General features: G+C 36.8%; 2 protein-coding genes across 6 annotated transcripts; both read right to left on the bottom strand.

The window, feature by feature from the left end:
* Positions 1-2,853: 2,853 nt before the first annotated feature.
* Positions 2,854-9,263, bottom strand: LOC116417217. Of its 3 annotated transcripts, XM_031929219.1 has the most exons (4): positions 9,154-9,263; positions 8,484-8,590; positions 7,147-8,359; positions 2,854-3,139 (listed from the first exon to the last, which is right to left on the bottom strand). In XM_031929219.1, the coding sequence occupies exons 3-4, from the start codon at positions 8,307-8,309 to the stop codon at positions 3,130-3,132; spliced, it is 1,173 nt and encodes a 390-aa protein (XP_031785079.1). In that variant the 5' UTR covers positions 8,310-8,359; positions 8,484-8,590; positions 9,154-9,263; the 3' UTR covers positions 2,854-3,129. The 3 variants fall into 3 exon arrangements, with proteins under 3 accessions (XP_031785079.1, XP_031785080.1, XP_031785078.1); XM_031929220.1 differs by lacking the exons at positions 8,484-8,590; positions 9,154-9,263 and having other exon boundaries at positions 7,147-7,373; positions 8,097-8,472; XM_031929218.1 differs by lacking the exons at positions 8,484-8,590; positions 9,154-9,263 and having other exon boundaries at positions 7,147-8,472.
* Positions 9,264-9,350: 87 nt separating this feature from the next.
* Positions 9,351-15,029, bottom strand: Or72 (odorant receptor 72). Of its 3 annotated transcripts, none has more exons than XM_016989002.2 (6): positions 13,924-15,029; positions 13,451-13,808; positions 13,115-13,357; positions 12,926-13,039; positions 12,333-12,488; positions 9,351-12,255 (listed from the first exon to the last, which is right to left on the bottom strand). In XM_016989002.2, the coding sequence occupies exons 1-6, from the start codon at positions 14,166-14,168 to the stop codon at positions 12,205-12,207; spliced, it is 1,167 nt and encodes a 388-aa protein (XP_016844491.1). In that variant the 5' UTR covers positions 14,169-15,029; the 3' UTR covers positions 9,351-12,204. The 3 variants fall into 3 exon arrangements, with proteins under 3 accessions (XP_016844491.1, NP_001177641.1, XP_031784271.1); NM_001190712.1 differs by having other exon boundaries at positions 12,205-12,255; positions 13,451-13,793; positions 13,924-14,168; XM_031928411.1 differs by lacking the exon at positions 9,351-12,255 and having other exon boundaries at positions 12,264-12,488.
* Positions 15,030-15,525: the final 496 nt, after the last annotated feature.

A 15,525-nucleotide genomic window follows, 5' to 3' on the forward strand; every position in this document is an offset into this window, starting at 1 on the left:
CCAATCCACTGTAGCATACTGCAGTTGAAACGAAGGAACACACCTGCTCAAAATTTAACCTATAAAAATGTTTAAATTTGAATTGTATGGTAATAGATTGTAAAATTCTTTTTACAAATAAAATTATAAAATTTTGTGAAAGAGAATATATTATAATAAATTAGTTTCTGGTTAAAAAAAAAGGTCTACCACTATCTCAAAAAAGGAAAGGAGAATAAAAAATAACGCACATTTCCAAATGAAAATTTTAATATTATAATTATTTAAGTAGCATAGGCAATGATTGTATGATTATGTTTAGATTAGAGCATGTTTTATACAACTTAGCCCAAGTTTTTATCATCAAGAATATCGAATAGTAAAGAGTCATAGAGAATAATTAAACAAAACTGCCCATCGATACTTATTTGCAAGACATCAATTCAAAATGGCTTTTCTGAAGATTGCAGCAATATATTGTAAACCAAATTTAATGTCAAAACTATGTTCAATTAATTATAAACTATATGCTGGACAAAATTTTAGCATGAGCAAAATTTCAAGTTATTTTAAAATAAAATACGTATGATTCGTCTTTCAGTTTGAAGCTATTAATCGCTTACTTATACAATGAAGAACATAATCATACAATCATTGCCTATGCTATTTAACTAATTATAATAATAAAATTTTCATTTGGAAATGTGCGTTATTTATTCTCCTTTCCTTTTTTGAGACAGTGGTAGACCTTTTTTTTAATCAGAAACTAATTTATTATAATATATTCTCTTACAAAATTTTATAATTTTATTTGAAAAAAGAATTTTACAATTTATTACCATACAATTTAAATTTAAACATTTTTATAGGTTAAATTTTGAGCAGGTGTGTTCCTTCGTTTCAACTGCAGTCTGCTACAGTGGATTGGCAGTACTGCCCAAAACGTTATGTTCTACGTAAACCCCTTGTAAACCCTAACGTATACATTCAATTGTGGACGCACCCTAAGTATAATGTACCTATGCAATGTACAGCTGGAGTGAATGAGTGAATTTTTTGGAGTGCTTGGTAATGCACGTTTGAAAAAATCGTATTTTTAAAGGAAGCGTTGTGAGGATTTGAGGGTTTTATGTACTTGAAGCGCTAGTAATATAGGGTTTATGCAAGTTTCGACAAAAGTTTTGAACAAGTCTTGCGACAGTAGTAACTTATCTATATAATACACATTGTATGCATTACGTCGTCAATGATAAGATCATGCAAACTATACCTATCTACTCAATGAACGGATACGTCGCTTGTATAAATGAATTTAGGTAAAAATAGTATATTTTCATACACATGTATCGAAGCATATTTTTTAAAACGCGGTTTTCACGGGGCTCGTTTTTCGTGTAGCGTATGCGAAACAACGTTTCCATAAAAACGGCATGTTTCGCGCCATATTATTTGTTTCGCGCACTAGTTAAAAAACCTGGTGTTTCGCGCACGGAAAACGAGCCCGAAAAACCACGTTTCGCGCACGGAGTGTTAAAAAATTCATCATTGCACAGATAATGCGTATAAAAACACTGAGTCGACTTATTATTAATGGCGATTCAGGTATTGATCATTTGAATTTTTTTTTCTTATTCTTAAGAAGCAAGCAACGCGAGATGTTTTAAATGATTTTGTAGAACCAAATTTCCACTAATCAGTGGCAATATTCGCTTTTATTCGTTTAATATACCTCAGCATCGAGTACCTACGTATTATGCGCCAACGAAACTGGGTCACACATTACTTTCATCGAGGCCATTGCGCCCAATCACAAGAAAGAAAGTCATTTATCAACTGTCGGTGAAATCGCGGATATGCTGCAATCATCGATCGATCGAATGATCGAAGAGGCGCCTCTGCTTATCATCTCCTCTTTGTATCCGATGCTGCCGCACTTCATTACCGACAACAGAGATGAGAGAGAGAGAGAGAGAACTTTACTCAAACAAAAGATGAGAACCAAAGGCCAACAATCGATTATCCACCGTCACCAATGTATAATCCAATATCTACTTATATAGAACCAGCCGACTGATGCGGTCAGCCCGCAAACGAGAATCCCCAGCACAGAAAGATAAGCCTTGTCAAGGTCCGCGCGCGGGAACTCGCCAAGGTTAACGTCGCCTACTCAGCCGCTGTGAGTCAGACGCGCGGCTTTTTCGTATTCTCTCCGCTGCGCCGCTGGACGTATACGCGCATCTCGTGACGACTATTACAAGTATGGAGAGGAGGGAAGGGGTCAGCGCCTTCCGGGTGATTGCGCGCGAGCCGCTCGATCTTTTTTCCGATCCCAACTTACTCTCAATCTCACAGCGTGACGAGTTGTTGTTGCCGAGATGTCGGACGATGCGTTTGCTGCTACGTAGGTATGTACACATGTGGGCATGAGAAGATAAGAGCGGAATTTGTTGTTGTCCGAGCTGTTTTTATAGGGTGTGTATAGAGCTGTTTATACGGATTAGACTCCCTAATTTGATACAGTCATTATGTTTTGATCGTCGAATCATTTCGCTTTTGATTCTTGTTTATTTACTTGTCTACACTATATAACGCTAATAGCAGATGACGCAGAAGGATCTAATTTGCTTGTAACACTGATAAAAATAATATTATACGATAAACCACAATAAATTATATAGTTGTACTTAATACGTATTCTAATTATCTATCATTTGACAAAGTTTGAAGTTTATATGTCAATATCTGATCGCGGAATGAAGTTGAAATAAATATTTAATAATCACGTAATTCAAACTCTATTCTGCGAGATATTGTTAGATTAATCCTAGTTGGATGGTTGGTGAGGAGAACTCGTAATTAAACTAGGCACTAATATTCTGTTATAACTCTCTATTTATTTTCCTCTGATGTATAACTCGGGCGACGGAGCTGTTGCTTCGAGAGCGGTCGGCAGGAGAGAGAGTACTTTGCAGAGCACGCGTGAATACCTAGCGCTGCCCGCATGGTGGCGCTAGATTAGCCCTGTAGTCTACTATAGACGGCAAGCGGCGCGAAGACTCGCCAACACTCCCTCCCTTCGAGGCGCTTGTCCTCCTGTACGTCTGCGTTTTTTATTCTCTGAACTTTACTCTGAATTAGTTTCTCCTTGGTTTACCTGTATCTGAAATATGTACAAAAATTCTTATTCGTCTGATATATATATATATATATATATATATATATATATATATATATATATATATATATATATATATATAACTCTGAAAATTATAATTAAGTGTGAATTTCTATGTTCAATTTTTTATCCTCTGAGGTATTTATGAGTATCATTAGGCAGAGGTTTAGTCATAATGTCTGCCACATTGTCGGTAGTAGATATCCATTTAACTCTGATTTGTCCCTTTAGGACACACTGTTTTATGTAGTCTCCGTGTGTTTCTGCCATGTGACTTTTACTCCCTGTCTTTTCTCTGATTTGTAGTTTTCTCTGAATTGTTTCCAGATCATCATCAAAGTTTTTCAACTTGTGATTTCCTTCCATCTAAGTGCAGTCCCCTGCAGATTTGTTATCGCACCACAGAGTAACAGGATACATGTTTTCCCTGTTATATCTCTGATAGCTTTATCCAACGTACTTGGCAAGCATTGCTCATTGCCAAGTACTCAGCTTGGCAGGTAGAGAGTGATACGTAAACTTGTTTATAGCTTCTCCACATAATTGAGTCGCCATACAATTTTATTACATATCCTCCAGTTGAAGATGAGTCTTCACAATCTCTGAAGCTAGTATCTGTCATTGCTTCCATATACTCATTTTCTGCTCTGAAAATCAAACCTATTTCTGAGGTTCCTCTGAGGTATCTGAAAATCCTTTTTACTTCCTTCCAGTCACTTTCAGTGGGTGACAGCTGTTTTCTTGATAGAAAGTTTACTGCAAATGCAATATCAGGTCTGGTGGCACCTGCCAGATATAGTAAGCTTCCTATAGCTTCCCTATACGGTGCATGAGTTGCTATCTGAGCTTCTTCTGAATTTATGAGTTCTCTTTTTCGAACCTGTCTTGTAACCATAGGTGTTTTCTGTGGCTTACTATCTTTCATATTGAAACGTTCAAGACATTTCTCTATGTACTCTGATTGTGACAGTTTTAATATTTTCTGATCTCTGTCTCTGGTTATTTTCATGCCTAAAAATAATTTAGGTTCTCCTAAGTCTTTCATCTGAAAGGTAGAACATAATTTTTCTTTTATCTGTTTTAGTTTCGTCTGATTGTTGCCTGCTAGAATGATGTCGTCTACATATAGCAGTAATACTACCATCTGATTTTGTAATCTCCACGTGAACAGACATGGTTCATTTATGTCCTTTTCTAGTCCAAGTTCCAAAGCAACTTCTAAGAAGCGTTTGTTCCATCGCTTGGGACTTATTCTGAGGCCATACAAGGATTTTTGGAGTTTACATACTTTATTTTTCTTAATGGATGGGTCTATTTTTATACCATCTGGTATTTCCATGAATATGTCATCTTCAAGCGTTCCATTCAGAAATGCTGTCTTGACGTCCATCTGATAAGCAGTTAAATTTAACTTATTAATGATTGCAAAAGTCGTTCTAACGATTGGCAATCTTGAGACTGGTGCGTAAGTTTCTCTGAGTTCATATTCTTTTGTATCCTTGAATCCTCTGATAACTAATCTTCCTTTGTAAGTCGTCTGACCGTCTTCTGAGATTTTCCTTTTGAATACCCATTTGGAATCAATGATGTGTGCCTTTTTGCCATCTTTGTCTAGAGAGGGTCTGTCTACTATTGTCCACACATTGTTGTCTTCCATAGACTTTAACTCTTGTTTTATTGCTTCTGACCATTTATGTTTGTCGTCTGATTCAATAGCTTCTTTATAACTGACAGGATCTCTGTTCGTTCGTGTTATAAAAATATGTCCAAGTTCATCTTCTTCTGAGTGTGTATCTCTGGTTTCTCCAGTTGGAGTACATACTTGTGGCAGATCGTGATTGGTATTTTCTACTTCGACTACTGCTTCTCTGAGATGTGTCCAAGTTCGTCTGTTTGTCTTGGCTTTTCTTTCTAGACAAGGTCGCTTTTCTGGTTCAGGTTTCTTAGCCTTTGAATCTTCTGAATTTTTGTCATCTGCTTTTCTCTTCTGATTTTTCTCTTTCTCTGATTTTGAATCTTTTGGTATATCTGGTTGTGTTTTGACAACATCTGTTGATATTTCTAGTGTCTCTGATTGTTCTCTTAGGTCAGTTTTATACACATCCCTATACACCAGTTTTTCATTAAATCTCACGTGTCTGGATGTAATGAATCTCTGAGATTCAGAGTGCCACAAAACATAACCAGTTTGAGAATATCCAACCATGATTGTACGGATTGCTCTGTCTGAAAACTTGTTCGTCGCATTCGGTATTTTGGCATAGGCCAAACATCCGAAACGTCTGATTTTGTCTAGATGCATGTTTCCATTTGGAACCATTTTCTTGATTGGTATCTCTGAATCGATTCCTTTGTGTGGAGTTCTATTATAGATATGGACCGCCACTTCCAAAGCGAGTATCCACATGCTCTTGGGTAGACCAGAGTCTATCATGAGCGCTCTGATTTTCCACTGTATGGTTTTGTTAAACCTTTCAGCGGTTCCGTTATGTTGTGGAGTGTAAGGAGGTGCGAACTCTCCTTCAATTTTCTCCTTTTCCATAACTTCTGAAAATTTACCTCCAGTAAATTCAGTGCCATTGTCCGTTCGGATGAAACACACTTTTTCTTCTTTGCCCAGTAAATTTCTTGTAGTTACCAAGAATTTTTCTAAGCAATCTCCAGCTTCACTTTTGTGTTTAGTAGAGTATGCTTTGGCAAATCTGGTGTAATCATCAATAAATCCTATTATGAATTTATTTTCCCCAGGATACGAGACTGGTTTAATTGGTCCCATTGTGTCTGTGTGTATCCTTTCTAATGGCCTTGTTGCTCTGACTCTAACTTCTGAGAACGACAGGTTTTCCATTTTTGCTAGGACACAAACTTCGCAGTCTGTAATGGACTTGTCGAATTTTACCTTCTGAGTTTATCTTCTGACTTTTGTAGCAATAGTAAATATTGCAGAGAAGCGTGACCTAATTTGATATGCCAGAGCATTCCTTCGTTCAGCTTCTTTTCTTGTCTATCTGATTTGTTGTCCACATTGTTTTGTAAATATTTCAGCATTTCTTCTGACGAGTCGTCTATGTTTAGGATTTTCCTGTTCAGAATTTGTTCATCTAAGTTTGTATCACAAACTTCTCTCTGACTAGATGAATTTGATTCTTGTACAGTTCGTTATTGCTGCTTCTCCCTCCCAATCTCAGTCGGATTCATCTGAGTTCCCTCTGATGCGTTAGTTTCATCTGATTCGTTTTGATCCTCAAGATCCTTGATATCTGACTGAGATTGCTGCAAGAACTCGTCTACCGAGACTATGTTAGCCGTGCATGAATACTTATCGTAGACTTCATTCGTGTTGCTCATCTGATTGTTCATGTTTTGCTACGTTTAAAGAAATTATCCAGATTGGCTTTTCATACGTCCCAGCTAAATACTCTTCGTCTGAATTTTTATCGTAGATTTTAAGTATTTTATTATCCAAATAAGTACTCAAACCTACGTCTGCAAAACGTCTGAGAGAGATCAGATTGTCTGAAATATTTTTGGCAGAAATTACATTTGTCAAAATTATTTTGTTATTCTCATTTGATTCTGATTTTAAAATTAAATCTCCTTTGCCGTCTATAGAGATGTTTGCAGATTTATTTTTATTTGCACTTCTGATATATTCGCCTGAACTTTTTCTGAAGTTACTTAAAATTATGCTCTTATTTACTATATGCTCTGTTGCGCCAGAGTCCGCAATAAGTACTAGTTTTGTAGGTGTTTTATTAATTATATGTGTGTTGTTACCTGTTAGCATCGCTTTGACCTTGTATCCCTTCTTCTGATTTCGGCCTGGTGTTTGTATATCGACCTTGCGTTTGAAAGATCCCCTTCTTACATTATTTCCTCTACCTCTGACATTATTATAACCACCCCTTCCTCTGTTACCTCTACCTTTGAAGTTATTACTGTTGTGTTTGTGTAGTGTGTTTGTGTTGTTATATGTATAAGATTTTACATACCCATCTTTGGGATTGTCCTTATTTGGACAATCATCCCCTTTGTGTGGAGCTACAGCCTGGCAATAAAAGCAGTACCATAGATTGTACTCTTTAAGAGGACAAAAGGCTGCTCTGTGTCCCACCTTATTGCAGCGATAACACTTGTCTGTGATTATCGCCTGTTTAGCTGCAATTTTTTGCCTGTCGTCTGAAGGCTGACCGTCTGATTTGCGTCTGTCTGATTCCAGCTGTAGTATCAAAGTTTTTATGTCATCAAGGCTCATCTCTGATTTGGTTGCTTGAAGTCTGATAATATTGGCCGATCTGATTTCTTTAAATTTTATACTAACAGCTTGAAAGAAGGCCGATCTTATCTCTTCCTCCGTCAGAGGTGTTTTGGTCATACAATTTTCAAAATCTCTGATAATAGAGTCAAAACGATCGCAAAATTCGTTTACTGATTCTCTATTGTTCATTTTGAGACTATATAATTTTTCTCTGACTGAAGAATCGGTAACATTGGCCTCTGCTCGTCTGAACTCTTTGATTTTAATGACTATTTCTAATGGGTCTTTTATTTGTAAAATCTTATTATGGTAATAATCATCTACGCGACTTATTAGAATGTCTCTGACTTGGTCTTTTCTGTTTTGTCTTTCTATTACTGTCTCTGAAACGTCTGATTGTTGAGAATCGTCAAGTATGTCTGCAAGATTATTAGCTTTTAATTCAGCATTTATATTGTCTAACCAAATGTTAAGTGGTACTTTTTTTGTTAATTTATAATTTCTCTTTATGTTTATTTTTGAATTAGTTGCGTTTAGGGCAATAGATCGTCTGAGTTCATTACAAGCTCTGCTGAGGTCGCCTAATGCGCTTGTTCCGTCTGATAAGTTTGTTGAATTGATATTGTTACTAAACTCTGTCTCACTTATGTCTCTGAGTGTGGAACTGGCAGGGTGGATAATTACCTCTGAAGTTAATTTTCCTATTTGTTCTGTGAGTTTCTGTATGACGGTGTTTAGGTTGTCAATATTTTTCTTCATATCGAGTATGGCTACTGTTTGATCTCTGATTATTTCAGCATGATTGTCGAGTATATCGGAGTGTCTCTCGAGGGCATTCTCCAGATTATCCATTCTCCACTCCATTTGTGAGTCAGTGGGTTGAGACTTTCCCTCCATATCTCTTTTTGGGGGTGTACCCGGGGGTGTATACCCTTCTATATCTGAATCTGTATTATAAACAATTTCTCTGATTAGCATTCAATTTTTATTTATTATTTGAACTCTGAATTTTAGGCCTAACTTCTGATTCTGAATTAATTGTTTATATTCTGATTTAAAAACACTTTGTACCTTGGTGGATATTCAAATGATCGTCCACTTGATTTTCGTTGCCTTCGTTGGCCACCCTGGGTCTGAAAGACTCCAATCAGACATAACGCTTCTGATGTTCTTTTCCTCTGAAATAAAGTTAGAATGCTCACTCTGACAGTTTTCTTTGATTTCTGCCAAGTTAGACCGCACTGCAAGTCAAACCAAGCTTGAAAATCAAGCACTAGCACCGTGCCTCCCGGACGCCACACACGTGCTCCCTCCCAGTCTAAGTAAACGAACGCAATTCACTTAATAATTTGCGAGGGGGCGATCGCACACGCGTATGTCGTCCAAGAAATCACGAAAGAAAGTGTAATTATCTTTTGATAATTTTAAATTTTATAGAAATTCAAATTCACTGCACCGCCGTTTCATTGAAATTTCTATCAAGGCGTGTTTTTAAAATTTATTCGAGTGCATCTGAACACTACTAAGCCAACAAAAAATTGAAGCTTTTTGATTTACTCAAATAACTCTGACATTCTGAATAGGAGTGAGAACGATATAACTGGAATTATTCTTTACGCAACTCTCATTTTTCTTGTCGATGTGGTAACACAACACACTCCCGAAACCGATCAAAAATTAAACTTTCTTTTGCTATATCTGATTACTACTCTGACTACACCTTACAAAAGCTTGTACTTACGTTTTCTTCTGAAATTTGTCCTCTAGACCTCTGATACGTCTAATTTGTTTTCCTCTGAACAAAGATAAAAATAAAAACATCTGAGTCGTCTTCTTCTCGGTTCTTCCTCTATTCCAGCGAGCTGGCCCACAACCTGTTAGATTAATCCTAGTTGGATGGTTGGTGAGGAGAACTCGTAATTAAACTAGGCACTAATATTCTGTTATAACTCTCTATTTATTTTCCTCTGATGTATAACTCGGGCGACGGAGCTGTTGCTTCGAGAGCGGTCGGCAGGAGAGAGAGTACTTTGCAGAGCACGCGTGAATACCTAGCGCTGCCCGCATGGTGGCGCTAGATTAGCCCTGTAGTCTATTATAGACGGCAAGCGGCGCGAAGACTCGCCAACAGATATTGAAAGCTAAACTTCATTTGCATTACAGGGGGGAACTAAATCGTGATTTTTGTATAATATAGTTTTTATTATATGTTATAAGTACAAATTTATTTCTTTTCTCGTCGGAGAGAAATTCATCTATTTCTGGCGAAAGCAAGGCGTGCAGTGCGACGCGAAAACAATTTTCATATTCAAGGTGTTTCATTTAATTGATTAGTTGGGTATAAAAAAACGACTGCATTATTCTACATAAAATAATGTACCACGAGCGTGTACAAGAACAAAGCGATTCCAGAGATGTTGCACTTAATTAGTTTTTATTTGGCCTTTCGAGTCATCAAATATGCACGAGCCTGAGAAGATCGAATATTCAAATAGAAGTCCGTGGGAAAGCCAAGTAAAATAAACAATTTTTCTCGTAATTTTCTGTCTACTTTTAGTGGAGTAACTTTGCGATTTTGTCTTGTATGTGCGATTGCATCTCCCACACTATTGCTGAAATTGCACTGTGTAAGTTCAAAATGGGAAGGAACACGTGTGCGTCGTTGTAGAAAAGCGATAATATGGTATAGATAATTTTCAAACTAACTTAAGTCTAGAACAACGCAGAGTATGTGCATATTTTTTAACACCTTCTTCCAAAATTTCAGTTAAATTTCAATAATATATCAGAAGTTTGCTTCAGTACCGTTGCGCTTTTCTCCATTTGACCCGAGCTTGGGCGCGAAACAACCTATGATTCTGAAACTTCAGCAGCAAGTGCCGTAGTCTTTACAGCTGAAACTAAATGAGAGATCTCCGCAACTGCAGCTTTATTTTTTTCTCAGTACTTTATATCTGTGGCTGACAGGCAGAATGACATAAGTCCACTTTTCGCATTTTTCAGAAAAAGCGGCTTTATAATGTTCAGACTCATACGTTAGATCGGAACAAACCAGATAGGCCGCGATACAGTACAGGTTATTTCACACATTCAGCGTACATACCTAATATGACCGGGGGCCTTATTGTCTAAGCGTGTCTAGTGATGTAGTCAAGACAGCGACATACGATATAGAGACGGTCAGATGATGATAATGCGCATGCGCTTGATTTTAGATAGATTGTTTAATTATTGGTTAAGATTGGTTAATTTTTTATATTTTGACGATTTTCTCGTCTCCGTTTTTCAGAGCAATGTGCAGCGCGGTAAAAACATTGGCTCAAACGTATAAGGGCATGCGCAATTCTTTATATCTGTCGATACTTGATGTGTCGCTATCTCGTGTCTTAGCTGTCGTATACCGTTCAACACGCTTAGACAATAAGGCCCCGGCTTATATATTAGCTGCTTCGTGCAATTTTGCAGAACACGGAGAAAAAAAAACGTTGAGGCTACTCAAAACTTCAGTAGAATCTACTTGACGACTTAGGTAAAGAAAGTCCTGCGCGGTAGACACTCATCGAATGCGCAGAAGGGCCCAAATTCGTCTAGCCCCGCCCACCGCCACTGCTGCGCTTCCCCCACTTTTCTCGCTCGGAAATTTTGTGCTGTGCGAGTCTATTCTCGCACATATTTTACTCAAGTAGATCCTACTGAAGTCGCTTCGGTAGATTCAACATTTTTTTTACTCCGTGAAGAATCGAGTTATGTCTTCATTCCGGGAACTCTAGACTTATTCACAATGCGCATTGCAAGACTTATTGCGAAGCAATCGGCACACCAGTCATATACAGCGTTAGTCAAATGAGCTTCAAAATAGTTCGAAAATTGCACTTCCAGCCTACCAGTCCATAACTGACAAAACTAAAGAACATAAGTCTATTATTCTTTTTTTACAGAGTATTTACTGAATTCAGATCGATTATTGGTTGTTTTTCTAAAATAATCTTTATGGAATGTCTGGAAATGGGCTAGATTGCCAATATTGATAGATAGCAATATTGTGTTTTAAATCACCAAAAACAAGTAGAGAAGCTAATATCCTTAAAAAACTGATTTTGAAATGGACTGATGTCGTTATGTCGGGAACAAAATCGGAAAACCGAACTTATGGATTTATTTCTTGGGTGTATTACAGCTTTAGAGCAACCTTTCAGCAACTCCCGGCATTTTTCATGAAAAGACATTGTTTGAAGATATGAAATCCACAGTTATTTCGATTTTCACGAAAATTGGACTTATGTAATTTTGCCTGCCAGCCACAGATTTGTATTAGTTAAAATAAATGCTTTGTTGACTGAACTGTTTCTGTAAAATGTGGAGCTTTTTATAGAATCTCTTATTTTATGTAGGTACTGGGATTGAATTTTTTGTTGTTTGCTTCTTGTTTATTTACCATAACGTGCAAGTACATTGACATTTACTACGATCAATTTGTCAAAATAATGTGTTTGTCTAAGTGTTCTTACAATCGCTGAATATGAAAGTTATTCTCAGGTATCTCATCGTACAAGCAATGTAATATCAAATTGTTAACTGTTACTGAATTTTGTTTTTACATTTATCTCGAGTTCATTGGAGTGTAAAACGTTGCATTCCAGTTTAGTGTAGGTTTTATAACAAGAGGTATTGCATAACTTTATAGTGCATATAGTGGCGAAATTTCAGTAATTTTGGCATATAACAGGTTAAAACAATTACTGACAGATGAAATACCATCAAATTTACAATCTTATATACAGTTTAAAATTTTCTAATGGACTTGGCGAACTAGCGAAAGATAAGAAAATGAGGTTTTTATGATCTGAAAAAAACACGTACGATTAAAACCCGAATCGATCAAAGGAAGCTTTGAAATTATTATAGTCTGTTAATTATTACTTTAGTTAGGCATAAAAGATTCAATTGATCAAACTTTCCAAACGTCAAACGAACCGGTCTTTGCGATTTGGCCAGAATAAACTTGATAGCTTTTTGTTGAGGAACTGGAAACTCAGTCCAAAAGCAGTTGTATATTTCTACATTAAGTAGCTCATTCTATTAATAATAATGAGACATTTAAGCATAATATTACTACACTTTTTTTCTAATTCTAGAGACTGCAAGCTCTGCACAAAAAATCCTGCAAACTAAACTGTACACATATATTCTCTACATATTAATATCGTAAGCAAATATTTACTGCACAGAATTTTCCTACATTCGTTGATTAATTTATTACACCGCAAAACTCTACACAATCGTATATTATAATCTATTGTAGCATTAACAATCTATGAAAATTGGTCACGTATTCAGGATTGTGAATAAAGTTGTGCGGTATAATAAAATAATCAAAAACTTGTGTAAAAGTTTCGTGCAGTAAGTATTTGTGAACCATTTTTATGCATGAAGAATAATACATGTGTGGATAGTTTATTTTGTGTAGTATGGATTTCTTTTGTGTGAAGTTTGAGCGGTATAAAATCCCTTACCTGATTCGTCAAATATTCTCCAGCGATACAATAATATCCGCAGCTTACCAAAATCACTATTATTATAAGCCCGTGATGAAGGGTTTGAAGAATTTCCCCTCCTTCCTCGAGGTTCTTAAAATAAAGCAAGTATAGGTATAACTGCCGTAATGAGGTATATGCATATACTATAACTAATACTTGTCTTACTAAAATAAACATGTATCCGGACAAAACTTGCATTAGCGTCAGAAGAGAGATGTGAAAGAACGAGATGACTGTAAAAATGTTCTCGACATTCTCTGAAAATTCGTCGCAGTTGACATGCACGTTAACCAATCGTCTTATCGCTGTCAATTTCAGCATTTTATCGCCACTTTGCGTTCGGCAGACGTCGGAAAACTTGACTATTTCTTGGCGTACAGCATCAACTTTCGAACACGCGTGTAAAACCTGTAAAATTTTATGTGAAACGCTGTGAAACCTGAAAAACAACACACGGTGCATAGAAAAAACAAAAATTTTATGATTACAAAAAATCTATACCGATGATGCAAGTAAACCTTCGATCAAAGCGTGACTATTTAAGCAAAGGAATGTCGTAACGATTTCTCCGGCAGTTATAATTTCATACATAGGCGATTGCTTCGCATCCATGAATTTAGGAAACGATACAGGTGCTAGATATTCTCTATGCTCGACAGAATCATTCATGTAAGATATAGCGGGTTTGAGTAGAAACGTTAAAATTAAAGAGTTGTACAGCATGACAATGGACTTGCATATCCATTTAGACCGCTCGAAGTTATCTGTCATGGCTTTGAATTCTTCGATCATTTTCATCGTTTGCCAGTCTTCTAACATTTTGTTTAGTATCGTCATCAGGGTCCTGAATAAAAAAATACTTTCCAGAACAAATGAATATCGATGTTTATACTCAGTTAATAATTATTATCCGCATGAGAAATTGAAAGAACCATATTTTGGAAAATGTTACTCTGATATAAATTTTTCTGTACCTGCGTTTTACTCTTAACGTTGTCAGCTTTAGTAACCCAACGACAACAGCAATGACATTGACCAAATTATCCACTAGAAAATCCAAATTTTCGTAGACTTCGGTGGTATTCCAGAGCGCGAAAAACAGCAAAATCGATGACCAGCCGGTGACGAAGAAAAAACCAGACAACTTTGCACATCCTGGCCATGCGCCGACTAGTTTCAAACTGATCTGATAAGGCCTGATAAAAATTTCATCATCCATTATTCTGTATATTATGTACAGTACAAACACATCGAGAGTGAAGAAGAATCGATAAAAATTAGTTTCCGAAGCTTATACAGCAATGTACATCCGAATACTGCGTAAGCTCTGATAGTGAAGTACACTGAAACGAAGGTAGAGGTGAAATGCGCATCCCGGCTTCGACTATTATTTTTTTAATGTATGCGCGATGAAAGAACACAAGACATATAATTATCATATGGTACATATAATTATCAGTAATCTTTTAGGAGAAAAGCTTATGTTCGAAGACACTTAATCGTTGGTCGGTATTTGCATAAAAAATGAACAGAATTATAAATCGGCCCCTTACTTACGCGTATTTTGATGAGAACGCATATATTATTCTTCAATCCATTGTTTCTCAGTGCTTGGATTTTTTACTAACAGTACATTACATTTGTTTCCAACTATACTATTGTAAGATAACAAATATTCATGTAAATGTTGTGTACACGGTAATAATTAAAGCAAAACCAAATGATTACATAGCACACGACTGTTACATATACATCATCATCAATGTGCACATTATTGTAGGAGCGCATAATATTTTATTATACGTATAAATATCGATTAAAATTAAAGTCGCGCGGATACGAGTTTTACACTGGTGTGTCCACGTACGCTTTACATTTTTATTGATAGTTTTCTAATTAATACATATATCAGATACAAAAATTTGTAATTACTATATCTATAATGTACTATATTATACGCTTGAACTTATTGTACAATATGAGATTATTGTATTTTTCTTTATAATAAATATTTATAACTGTTACAATGCCGCTACCCTAAGCGGGTCTTGGGCGTTGTCGTCCAGATCGGACGGGTGGGTGCCTATGACCACTACACAGCGCGTCCTTAGGTTGCAGATAGAGGAACAGCCCCTGAGAAAGAGGTTAGCTGCGAATAAATTGAATAAGCAGCCGCGGACAGCCGATAGGAACAGGCGTGGGTGTGATGAGCCCACACTGTCGAACGCATTCATCTAGAAACACTACGCAAGCACCACAACAACAAAAACACTTCACATTATCTCTTATCTCTCAATCTATCTCTTTCATCACACATTACAAAAATGGGCAAAAATCCTGCTGCCGAGGAGGATGCGGGAGCGATGACAACTGCCCCGAAAGGGGATGTGTAGAATGATTCGTCACCTGGTCTTACGCGGTAACGATGCCAGCGAAGGCGCGCTGCCTTGCAGGGGGGCGTTAGGATACGAGAATGAAACCGTAGTGTGTCTGACGACGAATTGACACTGTCCTCGTCAAAGTCGGAAAGCTCTCATACTTAGTTCTAGAGAGGTATGGGGGTTATCACCTCTAGA

The sequence above is a fragment of the Nasonia vitripennis genome, chromosome 4 (assembly GCF_009193385.2).
Source record: "Nasonia vitripennis strain AsymCx chromosome 4, Nvit_psr_1.1, whole genome shotgun sequence".
In the NCBI taxonomy this organism is placed as follows: Eukaryota; Metazoa; Arthropoda; class Insecta; order Hymenoptera; family Pteromalidae; genus Nasonia; species Nasonia vitripennis.